The sequence below is a fragment of the Aptenodytes patagonicus genome, chromosome 8, assembly GCF_965638725.1.
Source record: "Aptenodytes patagonicus chromosome 8, bAptPat1.pri.cur, whole genome shotgun sequence".
NCBI classification, from domain to species: Eukaryota; Metazoa; Chordata; class Aves; order Sphenisciformes; family Spheniscidae; genus Aptenodytes; species Aptenodytes patagonicus.
The window spans coordinates 8567212-8584843 of NC_134956.1; the positions used below are offsets into that span (position 1 = coordinate 8567212).

Sequence of the window (17632 nt, forward strand, 5' to 3'; positions counted from 1 at the left end):
GAATATCAAAGTAACTTAATCCAAACACATTTCAATCTTAATTTTGCATGCAAACTAGTCATGTTAAGGACTAATTGCTTGCTTTCTTGTATTTTCCATTAGGCTTTAATTTTCTAGACATCAGTCTTTCCAATGCAGATTTCTGCCTTAGTTTTTGGAAATTCTTTGTCAGCAACAGTCTCCCAATGAGAGACTGGTGTCAAATGATAGCAGTCTGTAAGCACTTTAATGTCATTTGCCTGGAGAAAGCTGCTAACACCTGGGCATCGGAACTGGAAAAATCTGATAGGCAATAAATTCCACAAGATACGCATCAAGGCAGTGAAAGTGGGGTTGGCTAAAGGGCAGGACTACAGTTTCCTGACTCTCTCCAGATTGCCATGTATAACTCTGCTAGGAGATCTGTCTACCTACACCTAGTTGGTGAAGCACTGTACAGGCATCTGCTACGGGTCCTGAAATTTCAGGCTGTCAGAAAAAGCCCAGTTTAATGTGTTATTGATACTACAGTGCCTTGATGTCCTAGTAGTTTTGATTGTAATCTCAGACTTGGCTCTCTTTTTGTTCATATATCCAAGTCTTGCCTTACTTATCTGAGTGTCACTTCTTGCTATAAGCTTTGAGTCTTTTATTGAATTAGGGAAACTACTTCCTGTGCTAGTTTTACTTGTGTCCTGAGGTTTACGGTGATTCCCCAGGATGTATTAAATCATTACCATGATACACTGATAATAAGTATATAAATAGGAGAGCAGATACGGAGTGGTATCCTTCCTGCCTTTAAACTTTGCTGACTTTTTGATGGGGATATTTTAATGGCATGTGGTTCTTTGTAGGACAAACTATAGCTTGTGTTTCACCCACAAGGACCCTTTCTTACTCTCACTATTGCTTATATTAGGATTTCAAGCTTAGAGAGTGGATATGGGATGTAGACTTGAGAACACTCAGGTGACATCTCTAAAGACCTTCCTGACCCGTTCTGTGCAGATTTCTATGTAATACATCAGTAAGGTAGCCTACCCTACCACCTCAGTGACGTGGAAAAACAGGCCAATGTACGTTAATTATAGGATTTGGTGAGTATTGGTAGGAGTGTGATTGTAAACTTTACTCTTCTGGCACTTGCAGACTTGTTTTTGTGTCACAATTCAGCATTACACCAAAAGACTACTCAAATTGAAGTGTCAGTGGAAGTTACAGAACAAATGAACAAAATGTGGAGGGACATAATACCAAGAGCAGATATCTTCCTTCCAACAGTCTGTGGGGTTTTTTTGGGTTTTTTTTCAGAAGATTGCTTGTTCTTTGCTTTGCTGGACTATTAAATACAGTAACTTCAAACGAATGCTTAAAATTACACTGAACTAAAGGAATGGAAGGTGACAAATGATACCAGTTTTAAAGAAACTTCTGAAGGACAACCAAGGAGCTGCAGACCAGTGAGCCTTAACGCCTTAAGCTAGATAAACCAGTAGAAACTGCTCCAGGGGGGAGGCTTACACTTGTGGGCAAATACATTGTATAGGAGAGAGGTCAGTGTGGCATCTGCAAAAGGAAACCATGTTTCAGAAATGAGCTGTTAGTCTTTTGAATGCTTATTTGGTGGTGTTTCTTGTTTTTTTCAACCATGCTCTTGAGTTGCAGTAGTTACAGTATCCCACCCTCCCAATAGATTTTTTTTTTTTAAACTAAATATGTACTCAAATTCAGTCTCACCAGTTTTGTTAATAGCTTAATACATGTTCTGATGTGAAAGCTGGGTTTGTTATTTCATTGTCACACAGATTTATTGTCCTGTGCAGTAAATTCATTTTCTATGCTTTTTCAGTGTCTGAGCAATACCCCCCCTCTGACTGACTATTTCCTGGAAGATAAATATGAAGCTGAAATAAATCAGAACAATCCACTGGGGATGAGAGGAGAAATTGCAGAAGCCTATGCAGAGCTCATTAAACAGATTTGGTCTGGGAGACAGTCTCACGTGGCCCCACGTATGTTTAAAGTAAGTACTCCATGTTCTTGTAGCATAGCTCTTTGACAGAAGAAACAGTAAAAGCTAATATGCCTTCCACATATTTTGGTGTTATGAAAGCAGTAATGACAGAATTGCTTCAGTGTTGTTTCACATTTTATGTAAATGCTTTTCAGGTGCAGGGAGGAACTTGCCAGTGAGTAGTGTCGTATCCCGGAGTTGGTTACTGCTCTTTAATGTTAAGTGCCTTACTTAGTAAATGACCTTCCAGCCTGAGAGCTGTTTACAGATGCATCAAAATGACCTTTGCTACGAAACTAGGCAAGGTCATGTGAATTTTCACAGCTGTGGACTTTAATCAGTGAGAAAACGTGTGCAAGTTATAAATGTAAAAAATGAAATTATAAAGTGGAGAGCAAAATGCATCCCCTTGTCTATTGGGGATATTTATTGTTATTTATTGGTTTAATGTTCCCAGTGCTTCAGTGTAAAGAGCTGCTTTCAACTGAAATGCTGCAGGGTAGCAGTTGTATATGAACCCCTAGAAAAATTGTAACTATGTCTTTTGTTTTAAATATAATGCAAAGATGCTCCAGTGCAGAACAACATAATTAAAGCATCCAAGGAACATGAAGAGTTTGCTTCTGTAGTGCAACCTCAGTATGCTGAGGAAGAATAACATCCCAAATGCATGAAATAAGTAATGACCTAATATTAATGTAAATGTGCATCCTGTTGCTGTTCAAGTTTTGCATGGTACGGTCTTGAAGTTGAGGTTATATGCTTTTGAGACCTGGAGCAAAAGTCTTACGGACTACAGAAATCTGTCCTCTCTAGGGTCATAGGTAGTTCTGAAACAAGATGATGATGTTCAGTTTCTGTTACTTGGAGTTGCTGGCACATCATCCACCACTATTAAAGTTGTTCTGTAAACCTCTGTTCAGAGGGAATATGTGAATCTGTAGTGGACATCAATAAAAGTGACTTAATGTGGGCTGTTCTTGTTTAAGACTGGAATAGGAGTTACTCTTTATTTCCTAGTACAGTATTACTTGCGATTTTTCTAACAATTGTTGCTGATTTAGTGACAGTGTTGACTATCTCTGTAATATAAATAGCCCTTCAGTTTAGGCTCCCTTGCAGTTGTCATCTTGAGTGGTTAAAATGTACTAAGCATAATTCTGCAAGTCTGTTTGACTGTTTTTGTTTATGAGAAAACTAATGATGGTCACTGGGACTGACCACTCCTTCAGCTAATTGTTGGTTTTCCTGTGGGACCCCTTTCTATTGTTTGTTTAGAAGCAGGAACACTGAATGGCAGTGTTGCGAGACAGCACTTGTGAAATAAGAGGCTGTATTTGGGTGTTTGTTTTAGCTTCATATCACAATTTTTAGAATAGCTAGAGATTACTGTGGCGAGAATTTCAATCTTGGTTTTAAGCCAGTTTTGTTAGTTTGTAAGTATCTTCTGCAAGCATTTTCAGTCTTGCAGTCCACCTGCTTCAAGATGCTACCTTATAGCAAGTCTGCCTTGTGGGAACTGTAGGTTTCTGAAAGGGAAATTAAAGTACAAAATGCATTGGGCAGATAGGTTTTGTGTACTGGTTGTTTGCAGGTTCCTAAATTAATATTGATAACTTAAATTTCTAGTGTCACAGCACTAAATGCATTCTTCCCTCTTAACACTAGGGGGAAAAAATAAAAATAGTTGGGAAAATTATTCTGGCACCCTTACGGCGTTAGCATCCAGTTCACTGTGGTCTACTGCTAATATAATGTAGCATGGAGTTGATCTCTGCAAAAGCCAGAGTGAGTGTTTTTATTCCTGTCTTTTACACATAGGTAATACTCACCCCGCTCTGACTCTTGCCTTCGCATTTCAGACACAGGTTGGCCGATTTGCTCCTCAGTTTTCAGGATACCAGCAGCAAGATTCCCAGGAGCTCTTGGCTTTTCTTCTAGATGGCTTGCATGAGGATTTGAACAGAGTGAAGAAGAAGCCCTACTTGGAGCTGAAGGATGCCAATGGCAGACTTGATTCGGTATGGTGCCCTTTACTTGAGAGTAGGGCAGGTAGTGCTTCTGAAGGAGTTTAATTGGGTTTCGTGACACTTCTTGGCCTTCCTGCTCACAGGCCGCACAAACATCCTCCCTACAAAGCAGTGCACCTGGGAGGGGAGAACCCTGTTGTGCTTTATGGCCCGCCTGACTCTTCATGACACCTCGTGGCACATAGCTGTTGCTCTGCCTTACAGCAGAATGTCTGTTCTTGTACTGGCATGCAGGAAGATGTGCTTATGGTGCAATACTGACGTGGTTCTGTAGTGGAAAGGAAGGGAGTTGATCTTGTGACATAACAGCTACCTAAAAGTAGGCTGTAGTTGCTACTGTAACTTTTGCTCCTGACTACTCAGGCCCACCTTCTTCCTCCAGGTAGATTAAGCAGCAGCTTTTAGCATCAGTTTGAGGAGAGTGCTTGCTGTGCAGGCTATTGTACTTGCATGTGGACTTGGGTGGGACTGGGATCATTCTTGCGTGGAGGTGCCGAGGTGCCCCTCAAATAAGGGTCTGAACACGTGCCCCGGGCATGGGATTGTAAGCAGCCATTCTGATGTCCCTCTGGTAGGCAGCAGAGTGTCAAATGAAATGAGCTTTTAGGTTAGACTTCTCACGTGTGTTCCCTCATGGCCTCTAGACATATGTAACCCATGAGCTAGGTTTAAACCCAGGCTGAATAGGGTGCATGAAAGCACTGTCCAAGGCAAGGAGAGAACCAAGGTTTAAGTGACTTGGTACAACCATGGATCTTGATGAATTCCCAGTGTTTGGTGAACTACCTGCATCTCCTTAAGAGGCTTGACTTGATTTTCCTCCTTTCTGGTGCTGTGGAAATTGGTACACTGATAGTAAAGCAACTTTACATTTTATTTAATTTAAATTTGAATTTAAACACCCTTGGGCTCCAGTTACCCACTCTACCTAGAGAAAACTAATTCTCTTATGCTGTTTTCCTGACAGAGGCCAGAAAAGTCTTCTGCTCGTTTTTCTTCCTGCCTTTTCTCTGTCCTCTGTTTCTCAGTCAATAGTGATATGTGAGCACCTTGCAAACACTTTGTTCCTCTGAAGCTGGCAAACACCATGCTCACATTAAAATGAGAGACATAATAGTGAAATGTCTTTCCCTAAGTGAACTCATGTTCTCCTGATGAGGCTTTTACCTCTTGTCACAGTACAAACAGCTGCCACATACTGACAAATGCAGAGTCCAGAGTAAATATATTGGGCGGAAAAATGTTTTAGGAGCCTCTAAAAGACAGATACAATCATTATTTTTGTTTTTCCTCTTAACTGGCAATAACTTCATGTCTTTTGCCTTTTCTTGCATAATACAGTGTATGTGACGACACCACAAGTAGTAGTATATTTAATCTTTTCTCTCCAAGAAATGCTGATAATTGTGGGATGGAAAGGATGCCCAGCATGCCTTCATTTTATTTAGGTACTTCCCTTCCCCCGATGTAGGAGATGCCTTTCATACATATCACTGCAGTTGTTGGAGCTAATTACTCTGTTCCCATCTCAGCATCCTGGTTAGTGACAGTAGCATTGCAGTGTGTGTGTATATATGGCACTTACTTCACTTTAGAGATGTAGAAAATAGGTTATTTGTACCATAAACTAAAAGTCTCATGCTAAGAAGAGCCTCTGATTGCACTGAATAGGCAAATGCCAGTTATCAGATGCCCTTAGGTAAGGAGTTTATAAGTTGTATTGTGAAAGTCTTCAAGGGATTATAATTTGTCTCCTTTTATACTTTCTGAGACATGGACCATCACTTTCCAAGAAGAAAAAACTCTACTTTTTTCTCAGAAGCTGTAACTGCAGTTGTCTTTCAAAAGCAGGGGGCAGCAGTCCATTCCTCAGGGAGGAGAGCAGACCCTATCTTGTTAGCAGCTTTCTGTCCTGAAGAGCAGCATGTAACCCCGTCACTGTCCCCTCGGCTACATTCATGCTTCTGGCATTGTGTGCACCAAGGAATACCTGACCAAGTGACTCAGCTAAAATAGATGTATTACATTTGACTTGATGCAAGGCCTTAGTTTCACTGGGAAGAAATCCCAGCATGTTATGCTGGACACACTGGTAGACCCCCCTTTCAGTATCAATTTTCCAAGTTTTCTTTCATCTCTATGCTTGCCATGCTATGGAAGTGTTTGCAAGAAAACTTTTAATATATTTTTTTTTCTTTTTATAGGAGGTGGCAAAAGAGGCCTGGGAGAATCATAGGCTGCGGAATGATTCTATCATTGTGGATATTTTTCATGGTCTTTTCAAATCTACCCTTGTTTGTCCCAAATGCTCCAAAGTTTCTGTGACCTTTGATCCCTTCTGTTACTTAACCCTTCCACTGCCCTTGAGGAGAGATCGTCTCATGGAAGTTACCCTGGTATATGCAGACCCACAGCATAGACCTGTCCAGGTGAGGCATATTGAAGACACAAATTTCTTTAAGTCATCTGAGTCTTTCTCTTGGGTTTTAAAGTTGAGACTTTTCAAGTAATCAGGACATTGATGTCCACCTTTGAGTGAGGTAAGATGGGTTTTTTTAATGTAAAAACTGGGAATTGAACATGTGAAATCAAGCAGCTTTGTAAAATCTCTGTTCGTGAGACTAGGGTCATGGGTCAGCTGGAAGTGGCTTACCTGTTCCTGTGATGTGATTACCTGTGTGATGTACTGCTCCCTGAAAGCAGTAATGTGTTTGCATTGTAGTGTTTATCTCTTGTTACCTTGGAAAATGTAGAGGTGAAACTTATCTAAATGGGTAAGGCCTCTGAATTTCAAACAGAAATGAAAAACAATCCCTCTTGAAAAAACTGGAAAATGACTTGGTTGCTTTTAAAGCCTGCTCAATTCTAAGATAGACTGACTTTTTAATCCCCCCCCCCGCCATTTTATTTTCAAAGGGGCCTGTGGGTGGGCATACACATACCTAAAGTAACCTTGTGCTTGCCATGCATGTCAAAAGAAGCACAAGATCTGGGAGGCCCAAGCAGAGTGACTGGATGCCCTGATGCAGTTTTGGAGGCACTGATTGGCAATATTTGCATGTGCTGTGGATTATAACTGCAGATGGTAAAACTTGTGCTTTGTATATACACTGTTAGTTTGAGGGGGGTGGTAGGTACAGTGGAGAAGGATGTATGCTGAATTCACAATAAATTTTCATCCTGCTTTTTGTACAACTGTGAAATCAAGGACAGCTACACTTGTTCTTGTCACCAAGACTTTATAAAGGGCAAGAACAGAGAAGGGATTCATTGAGAAAACGAACAAGATTACCGATAGCATAGAGACTGAAAGGATAAATTCTTCTACTTTAAAGAATCAAGATTAACAGAACTTCCGCTACCTGGAGCTCTTTTAGATGAGTTGGCCACGTGCATGTTCTACATCCCACCTTCAGTCTCCCTGTGAGCAATTCTTTGCATTTTGTGATCTCCCACTTGGGAAGCCAGAGGTGTGCACCACTACTCCCCTCTGGTGTGTGACACAAGAAGGAATTGTGTCTCTGCCATGTGGGTTGTGCTGAGACAAAGTGAACTGAAAGCCTCTGATGGCCACAGTGGAATATGCAGATGGATAGTATAACTGAGAAGATCCTGGTGAATATTGATACATAACTCCTTTTAGTCAAGGCAAGTATGTTCCACATAATTCTTTCTGAGTGTGTGCCTATCTATAACCTACAGTGCCTTTGAATCCTTCTCTTAAAACATATGGTACTGATTACTTGATGGAGGAAAGATGCTAGGTTAAACCAAACTGTAGATGCTTGTGTTCTGGTGCACCTGTATTCTTGCATCCATGCACGTTGCTGATTGCAGAGTGTCACTTAGCCATGTTAAAAGCTCACAGATCTGTCTTCAGGGAGGTGTTCAGAACACTGGAAGTGGAACCAATGGATTATCATATGTTTAGCATCCCACTGACTTACAAGATATTTCTGCTTAGGAGTGTGAAAAGTTTCTTGACTTGTGCCCCTCGTACTTTTTGTAGCTGAATGTAAGTGATGCACTGGCCCAGGCCAGCAGCCAAGCACCCACACAGCCTCTTGCTCACTCTCCCCTGCCCTCTTCCCAGCAGGAATGAGGAGAGACTAGAAAGAACAAAAGCAACAAAACCCGTGGGTTGAGATAAAGATGGTTTAATAGGTGAAGAAAAAGTGGGGAGGTGGGGACAATGACACAAATGATGCGAAGGAGATCACTTGCCACTTCCCACGAGCAGGCCAGTGCCCAGCCAGTGTCTGAGCAATAACCTTGGAAGCCAAAACCACCCTTTCTTTCTCTACCACAATTTTTATTGCTGAGCGTTACATTATATAGTACAGAATAGCCCTTTGGGCAGTTAGGACAGCTGTCCTGGCTGCACCCCCTTCCAACTTCTTGCCCACCCCCAGCCTACCTGCTGATGGGGCATAGTGGGGACAAAGAGAAAGCCTTGACGTTGCACAAGCACTGCTCAGCAATGACTAAAACATCAACGTGATATCAACACTGTTTTAGCAACAAATCCAAAACGTGGCACCATACAGGGTGCTATAAGGAAAGTAACTCCCTCCCAGCCAGCCCCAGTGCAGTATAATACATGGTGTGTCCTGTTCTAGGTGAGCTCTGGGGATTTGTTTCAGTTTGAGGGCATGTCCAGAAGAGAACTCTTAAAAGAAGTAAACTACAGCCTGTATTGATGACATTGCCCATCAAAGGAAGGTTTAAGTGGTCCGATCTGCTCAGGAGGGTCCATCCTTGTATGCAGTCCGCACACACGTTTGCCTTCCTGTCTGTCAAGACTTCTGACTTGACCTCCAGAGGCACTGGGGAGAATGGCCCTAGGATGTTTTTTATGAGAAAAATAAACAGCAATTTTATGTTCTGAGCAAGCTGCTGTGTCTGGTGATTTTTTTTTTTTTTTTTTTTTTGGTGGGTTTTGCTACTGCTGAACCTGATCAAAGCAGAAGGCCAACTGTTCTTCAAGGGTCTTTCATTCCTTCCAAATCCCTGCTTTGTAAAGTAGAGCTGAGATTCAGAAGACCTTGAAGTGTGTGGCTGTGACCTTAACTTCAGCACAACTCGTATAAATTAAAGGGTTTATTTCCATTTTCTTGCTCTCTGCCTTGCATGTGTTTATTTTGCGTGGTGTAAGCATGATGTTATCTTTGTTTCTAGTACCGGGTTGTGGTGCCGATGATGGGGGCCATCTCGGATCTGTGTGAATCACTCTTCAAACTCTCTGGTGTTCCTGCAGAAAACGTAAGGATAAATGCAGCACAGTAATTTTGATAAATGCTTGTTCTTGAAACATTTTGGTGGCTTAGCTTTTAAATGGGTGATAAGCTGAACTTAATGGAATAATGACAAAACCCTAACAAGTTTGAATGCTGTTCTTTGATTGTAAAATAAAAAGATACATCAAACAATGTGTTTATTCTGATACTTCCGTTGCAGTAGAGAGGTTTAAGAGAAGGGGCAGAAAGCTAGCCTCCACCCCCAACATTTCTGATAGCGTAGTTTCCTAGTACTGAGAGATGTTCAATGTCTGTTTTGGGTCCACCTCTTCTTGAACATCCTTTTAATTACAAAGAGATCAGGTGAGCTTTTCCAGAGGGAATGGTTTTGTAGTTGGTGGGGTATTTTCAGGATGCCAGCGTAGCACTTCAATTTATTTCCGTTAATTATAGATGTGAGTGATCTGTGCCTGAAATCCTAGCCTGTTGCCACTTTGATGTTGGGATCTGTGCTGCTGTTTCCACCAGCTGTTGGAATCGCATCTCCTCAGTATCTCTGTAGAATCAGTCTGTTATTTGCTTTGTTTTTCTGATCCATCTTAACAAATACAGCTAATTAGCTGCTGGGTGCTCTTACAGAAAACAGTGCTGATGGTGTGCTGAAAATTCTGATAAAGAATAGGAATAAACTATTGCTTGAATTTAAAGTTAGTTTGCCTAAATTTATGTAAGCTTTTATTATAATCTCTTTGCAAATATCACTTGCTGTTCTAGATGGTGGTGACAGACGTGTATAATCATCGATTCCACAAAATCTTCCAAATGGATGAAGGTTTAAATCATATAATGCCAAAAGACGACATCTTTGTGTGAGTAAAGTGGGAAGATGCCATGATGCAAAGAATACTACAAAACACTCGCTTTGGTTTCAGGATATAAAACCCGATTTCTGCCCCCCCTCCCCCCCCGCCCCAAACCCTAAGCCTTCCTGTAGACCTTTTGCATGACTTAGCAGTGATGCAGCACTTCTTCTAGCAGCAGATCAGCATGTGCAGTGTTTTAGTAGGTGTTTTTCCTAACAAAGGAAGTCATGGCCCTGGGTGATAATGAACTTTTTGTTTGGTCTGTGTTCTGCAGTTTGGAACTTTCTACAAGCCTATTTCATAGATGATAATCTATGTCTGGATTACAGTTACACTTTCACTGGCATTTTTAGGCAAGCTCAAGCTTACTGTTCTTAAGTTCCAAATCAGCCAAAAGCCTTGGAGCTGTTATTAGGATAGCATGAAGTCTAAGCTGTTGTACTCTGCCTCTTCTAACGCCCAACATAGTTGTTACAGCACCCAGCTAACCATGACTGGAGGTTCTTGATAGACTCTTGACTGGCGCTTACACTACTTGTGCCTTAACTGTGCTTGTGAGGGACTTCAGCGAAGCTGAGCATTTGGTTGTGCTTGATGTTTTACATATGTGTGGTGGATGAGATGTCTCTAGTCATCTGTGAAATCTGGTGAGGAGAGCAAAAGTAGCGTTCCTCTGTTGCAGCTGGAAAATGAAAAATATTGCACATGAAGTGCAAAACGGACTTTGAGGCTCACAACTGAACCTGGGGCTTGTGAGGTCAAATCCAGCCTTTCATCGCAAGTCCAGTCTTCCTCATGTGAGAATGTTCCAGTGCAAGGATGTTGCTTCCATAAAATTGTTGTGCCAGTGTGAAGTCCTGCACTACTATACTCTGGTGCAGTGGGTACCTTTCACTGCTTGGGATGCTGTGACGTACTGCTTGGGATGCTGTGACATACTGCTTGGTGCTATTCTGTCATGCTGTCTGTCGTGACCTCATTGCTGAGATTGAGTTTTTCTGAAAGTTCTTGTCATGTTGTTGTTTTCTTCAATTGCAGCTAAAGGTGTGGCCAGTTAGGATGCCTAGGAGGGACATTTGGCTTCTGTGAAATCTGTTTTGTGAGGGTATTGTGAAGTGGTTAGATTGTAAGTAAGTCTGTCTCTGAAGCCAGTAAAACATTGAAAAAACAAGAAGCGTGTTATTACAGTAGTAATTACAAAAATACCCCACTTTCCTACAGGCATAACATGTTGCATATTCCTCCACAGAAAACAACTGTCTGAATTAGCTCTGCTCCATGGTGGGGGGGAAGCATTAGCTGAACTGCAGCTCCATATGTATTTTACTTTGCAGTCACCACTTCCTTTTATGTGCAGGCACAACTGTAAATGGGGTGATGCTATGAGTCATAGTTGTAGTGAGTGAACTGACCTGGGTTAAAAATAATCCTCCAAGGAAGAGGAGAGCTAGTAGGAGGAAGTTTTGCTAATCCTGTTTTTCCATGTAAACCGTCTAAGATGTTTTCAACACTGGGACAAGAGCAAGCAGCCAGGCACCAGGGCAAGGATTAGGAGTAAGCTGCTCATAGGAACTCCCTTTAATGGGTGATGCTGCCAGGAAAAAGATAATGTAAAGTAATATTCTAACCTACAGCTAAAAAACAGCACTCTCTTGTTGAAAGGGAGTCTTGTCTCAAAAACGCAACGCAGAAACACTTGTTCATAAAGAGCAAAACTTTTTATGTAACGGCAAATGCATAATTATTTTTGTCGTGGACAATCTGCTTACCTTGTCTGGTTATAAAAAGTCTGCTCTTAGGTGTTCTAAGGTTTAATTAAATCATTCAAGAAATGGTAATAGCAGTGCGAAGGTTCTTAAATTCTGCTCTGTTTCCATCTATTAAGGTCTTGTATTTGCTGAAGTGGGTGTGAAAGGAGGGATTGACAGTACATCAGTTTTGTGTTAAGACCAGTACAAGGGGGGAGCGATCAGGGTGGGTCTGAAACTCGGGATTTCTGAACTGCAGGTTTGAGTGATTCTTTAGGAATTTTTACCCTTTTGCTGTTACTTGCTTGTAGAGCCTGAGGTGAGCAGGCTGTGAGAGTGTAGTGGCACTGGCAAAAACTTTGAAAATTGTCACTGAAAGGACTCGGTTGGATTTAAGACTAGCTGTGTTAGGTTTTTGGTTCATTGGGCTCTTGCAAACTGACGGCATTAAGGATATGCTGAAGGCATTTTTTTTTGTTTTGTTTTGTTATTCCATGTATTATGTGTTTCTAGTATCTTTCTAAGAAATTTACGATTTTCTTTAGTTTTTCCTTGCAGGAAATGTTTTTATTTTTTCTCTGTATTTAGCCCATGGTCTGAGGAATCCTTGAGATCTCTGTGAATTAAAACTCTTTAGTAAGTTGAAACTGTCTTGTGCGAGTTTTTTCAGGCTTTCTAAATCTTAATGTTTAAGACTGAGAATTATCTGAGTTGCTTTTGGAGTGGTAATATTGCCTGTTTGGACTTGGTACATCATTGGTAAAAAAGTGCATAACTTCCAAAGTAATGTAAATATTTTTGTTCTGCTGGCTTCAAAACTTGTTTTCCATTGTGGAATGTACGTGTAGCCATGGAGGTGCATCTCTGCCATCTGCTTCTTGCAGAAAGGATGATTTTATACCTGCTAGAGAAGACTCCTGCACAGAACCCCACCCCGGCACTTTTAGCTGTCACACTGGCCCTCGTATGTTTTCCTTCAGTGCTGGGACTTCTCTTGGGTTGTCTGCCTGCTCTTTTTGCTGAGAAGCAAATGCTGCTCTGACTTGCACCTACCACTGCTACCCACCTTGGGGCTGGACCCAGGCACTGCAGTGCACGCTTTCTTTGTGGGCCTCTTCTCCCAGACCAGAGCAGGAGTAGCCCCGTTCACTCCTCCTGTGTTCTCTGGTTAACTTGTTCCTTCTAGCCTAACTGGTTTAGTGTTCCTAAAATTTCCTGCTTTTTATGTTTTTGGCATGAAAACAGAGCTTATGCTTATCCTAAGTGCTGGTTGAGTAACACTCAGCATTCGTTCTTGCACCTTAGCTGGGTTGATGTAACTGGAACTAGATGATAACCTGGGTCAGGATACAGAGCAGTGTTAAAATAACCGTTCTCTTGTCCGGCGTGGGGTGCCGTGTTGCTCTGCATACAGCTGTCCTGGTGTACACGTGGAAGCGGATCAAGAGTGGGGCAGGGGCGGATTAAACAGAAACTTCTCAAGTGCTCCTCAAGCTGTCACATGTCTGGCAGAAGTTATCAACAGTAACGTGTCAGATCGGGGCTTGTTGCCTTCCTGAAGGTGTTGTGTGATGCATGGCTGGAGAATGTGGTAACGTGGTGGTTGTATGTTCAGATTGCTACTGCTGCCAGTAACATCAGGAGTTTCTGTTATCCCAGCAACTAACTTACCTTCTTAGATTACAGGCAAATATCTCACTGTTTATTAAATGGAAAAATAAAAAATATTTCAAAAAAATCTTAAGTCTTTCAGAATCTTCCACCTTTAAAGAACAACATTGCTTCCACTTGAAACTAAAAATATGTAATTGAAATAATGTATAGTTGAGAAACATTTTATTTCCCCATAGTCAATGAAGAAGACTTGAATGCCCACTAAAAAGCATTTTGTTCTTTTGGTTTTAAATTAAGGCCAATTCTTTAGAGAAGTGACAGGAAAAGACTTGCTTCTTATGACTTGAAGGATGCCTCTGTATGCCTGCATAGTCCACAAAATGTTCAGCTTGGAAAAGATCCCCTTGTGCTGACTGGTGATGTAGTTGTGGGGCGTATCACTAGTTACACTGACTAATGTGTCTCTCTTCTGTTCCTGAAAGAAAACTGTCTTTGTATCGATTAATGAAGGGGAACAGCTGCCTTTTATTAGAAAATATAACTGTGTAATGTTTTACAGTGACAGTATTTTCACCCAAAATTCACAACTGAAATAAATAACAACCTAAAAAAGATTCAATAAATCATGCTAACCCATCAAAAGTGTATTTGCACTACAGTTATACTGGATATTGCCACAAAATAAACTAAGAAGACTTTCTAAAGCGTTAAGTTGGGCTGACAAGATAGCAATTGATTTATAAGCAAGGAAGAAAGAAAAAAATTAAATATAAATGGTCAGTCTCTTGCAGTATTTCTCCAGGTTTGCTTTGCTGAAAGCGGTAGCCAGACCTGGGTCTGCATATGACAACAATATCCCCGCTGGTTCGACAGACTTCTGATTTTAGAGTATTGTGCGCTAGCCAGCTAGCAACACACGTCTCAATTCAAAATTCAAGGAAGAATCTAATACTGTAGAAGACCTGTGCCCCAGCAGGGATGTGATTTTGAAAAAAAAAGTCGTCAGTACTTTTGTACTGTTGTCTTGCAATGCTTCAGTTGTAAAGGTCACTGAGCAGGAACTGACACAACATGTTGCAGCAGGAGTAGTGTAGCTGGAATATTCTTTATTGTTTTTCTTATATTTGCTTGACAGAGGACACAGTCTGCAGCACAGATATTGTAGTCCAGACTGTGCTGTTGATGAATATTTGTGAAATGGGCAATATGTGGGAATATTGAGCTTGCACCTTTTTTGGGTGATTTCAGTGATTGGAAAAGCTGTATTTTTCTCCTGTTTTCACCGTAGGAATATGAGGGAAGACATGTTCAGCTTTCTGTGATTTTTGCAGGGCACCTTGGACATCTTGAGACATGCATTGTGAATTTTCACGTCCTGCTAAAGTGGTGGGAGATGCTGAATCTTGGGGGGGGGCAAGGGGGCCAAGAATTGGACTCCGTTTGGAATTTAAGCTGAATGGACAGTAATTTAAAAAAAAAATCCAATCTGCCGTGGATGGCTAAGATATATTTTCCCTTTCAGCTGCTCAGTTTCTGGCTCATCAATTCTTGTGGTGTATTACCTTACCTGTTGTGCTCTCTGATAGTAAAACTTCAAAAAGAAGAAATGTGAACGTTACTGGGCTTCTTGACATTTCAGTGACTTTAACTCTCAGATGCATCCCAAAATGAACCTGGCTTCTTTTACACAAAAGGACAAAACTACACATTTTCTTCTCCAGGTCACCTGAAAGGGGAGGAGAATTTGGGGCTAGAATTCTCCAAGCCCCTTCTTTCACGAGGCTTTGCGCTCATCTCTTTCTCATCATGACAGGCTTGGAAATGCAGGATGTGTTAATATTTAGCATCAGAGAAGAGGTGAGATGCTTGCAGAAATAGGGGGGTTTGATGTAAGACTTGAAGCAAGATCACTGACACGATGTGTAGGGGCAGTGCAGCCAAAGAATGGTGGGACTAGCCCGCTTCTTACAGCATTGTAGATGTTTCTTTCGAGGCATGTTGTTCCTGTGAAAGGACAGGGAGATCTGTGGCAAATGATCGGAAAGTCACTTATGTAAAGGTGGTCTGCAAATCAATTTGACAACATTAGTTCAGTGTTTGTGCTGAATGCTCTCATTCTCCAGGCTAAGCAGAGAACAGCATTCAGCACATAACCGAAATGCTTACTATTTCTTTTTCTTAGGTTCTGTGAAGTCCAGCCCCGCTAGGACCTCCGGCTCCCGCTCCAATGTAACACCCACACATGCACCATGCTGGTGATATCACATCACCCAGGGATCCTGCTGGAGCTTGGAGCCGGCCTACAAGGGGTCAGGTAAGTACCACTTGAAAACAAACTCCACAGCCCGTTTCAAGGGTATCACTCTTAGTATTTCTTCTTAGTTCTTAAGGCCTAAGAAGAAAAATGTTTTGATGGATAAACTAGATACCCCTGTTCTCTTAGCCTGGCTAATGGGGCATATAATGTAATATGTATTGTTTACATTGATAAAAGTTTCACAAATTGATTTGCAGGTCACCTTTAACCTATAAAAGTGTGCATATTTGGATAAGATATATTTAGTTTGCCATACATACCATGTTTTCTGCCTTCTCTTACAACATGCTGTGTATTATGTTTAGATGAGTTCATGATCTTGAAAAACCATGACTGGCTGCAGAAGTGTCAGGTTTGTTAACGTGACTGAGGCTACAACAATTGTTGAACTGACTTAGGTCAGCAAACCAGCTAGTCTAGTAGTTTTATATGAAATGTTTGAGATGTGTGAGATCTTGTAGCAGACTGATCTGGGAAGTTTGTTCTCACTTGCTGAAATTGGTGTTTTCTTGTTTGAAATGAGGGTTTGTGTCCTTTCCAAAATGAGCTTGTATTTTTTTTTTTTAAGCTTTGTAAAAAATCTTGCTGGTTTAATTCCCTCATCCTTTATAATCTTGCTCCTCTGTAAGACTGGCAAAATCCTGTGACCAACTTCTACAGGGCAAACTACCTGTTGTCTGAAAAAGTTACATATGAAGTTTATTTTCTCCTAGTTTACTTTTTTGTATGTGTTCTGGTATTATGAAAGAAAGTAAACAGATTAGGAGTATTTCCACTTCCTAGAAGAGATCAGAATATGTGCAGCCAGGTTTTTTCACCCAGGTTTTTTCTAGTCGCCTGTTCATTCTTACTGTCAACTTTTGAACCTATCATAGTTTCACAGCAGTATCTCTGGTTGGTGTGCAGTAGTAATCCTGTTCAGACAGATCTGTTTGTCAGCTTCTGCAATGGCATTTTTTTCTACTCTTCTCTGTTCTCGTACAAAATACACTTCTTTTCTTGGTTGTTGCTATAGACTGATGTGATCCATGTACTGTTTTCCGGCTGGAATTAATATCATAGATCCCAGCACTTGGGAGGGAATGTTTCAATAGCATACAATGTATATATTAGCCTGGTGTTTAGCTCAGAGTATTTTTTTGCTTTCAGTGCCCTTTCACATAGCTCTGCCTTGTCTTTCTGTAGCTTTTCATGCTCCTGTGCACTTGCTTAACTTTAGTTTGCAAACTTCATTGCTCACTACCTCCTTTCTGAATTATAACCGCAGACCTGAAGCCTTCATAATGCTGATGAAGACTGGTCAAGTACTACCATATTGCTTAGCAGTTTTCAGACACTTTTCAGAGTTGTTATGAATTCTAAAGGCAACCAGCCAATATTCAGCAGTGTGGTAGCAGCTGAGCTAATGACTCCGACTTCTAAAACTGTGTTGTGTAGTCTGGTGTAGCATCATCTTTATGTTCTATTATTTCAATTAAGTTGTAAGATACAGAATTACAGTGTATTGTCCAGGAATTCCCAGTATCAGCTCTATAGCCTTCCTTAAACTATAGATAAAGTATTTTACCTTAGATTTATTTTTTTTCTTTTAGAAGGGATGGCTGTTGCTTGAGACATTCAGAAAATGACAGATCCTGATTCTGATATGTCTGCCTCTGATACTAGTATGTAAAAGCTGTTCTGAGGTGGAGTGGGTAGAAGGGCACTTGAGTAACCAAATCTGTTATGTTTCAGTGAGAAGTGTGTGAGATGCTCTTTTGCAGAGTGTTGTAGGGCTACAGCATGCTGGCTGTTTGTGATGGATGACACCTGCATATGGGTAATACG

The 17632-nt window shown here is 41.1% G+C and overlaps 1 protein-coding gene across 4 annotated transcripts in view; it reads left to right on the forward strand.

Annotated features, from left to right (window-relative positions):
• The window catches only part of USP4 (ubiquitin specific peptidase 4), a 52729-nt gene that overhangs the window by 24352 nt on the left and 10745 nt on the right, over positions 1-17632 (forward strand). For 2 of the 4 annotated variants that reach the window (XM_076346243.1, XM_076346244.1), the window contains 5 exons: positions 1832-2005; positions 3859-4017; positions 6231-6455; positions 9205-9288; positions 10038-10132. In XM_076346243.1, the coding sequence (XP_076202358.1) occupies positions 1832-2005; positions 3859-4017; positions 6231-6455; positions 9205-9288; positions 10038-10132 (737 nt within the window). Of the gene's footprint in view, positions 1-1831; positions 2006-3858; positions 4018-6230; positions 6456-7234; positions 7669-9204; positions 9289-10037; positions 10133-15670; positions 15753-17632 lie in introns of those variants that run through there. The other 2 variants (XM_076346245.1, XM_076346246.1) reach the window with 2 other exon arrangements.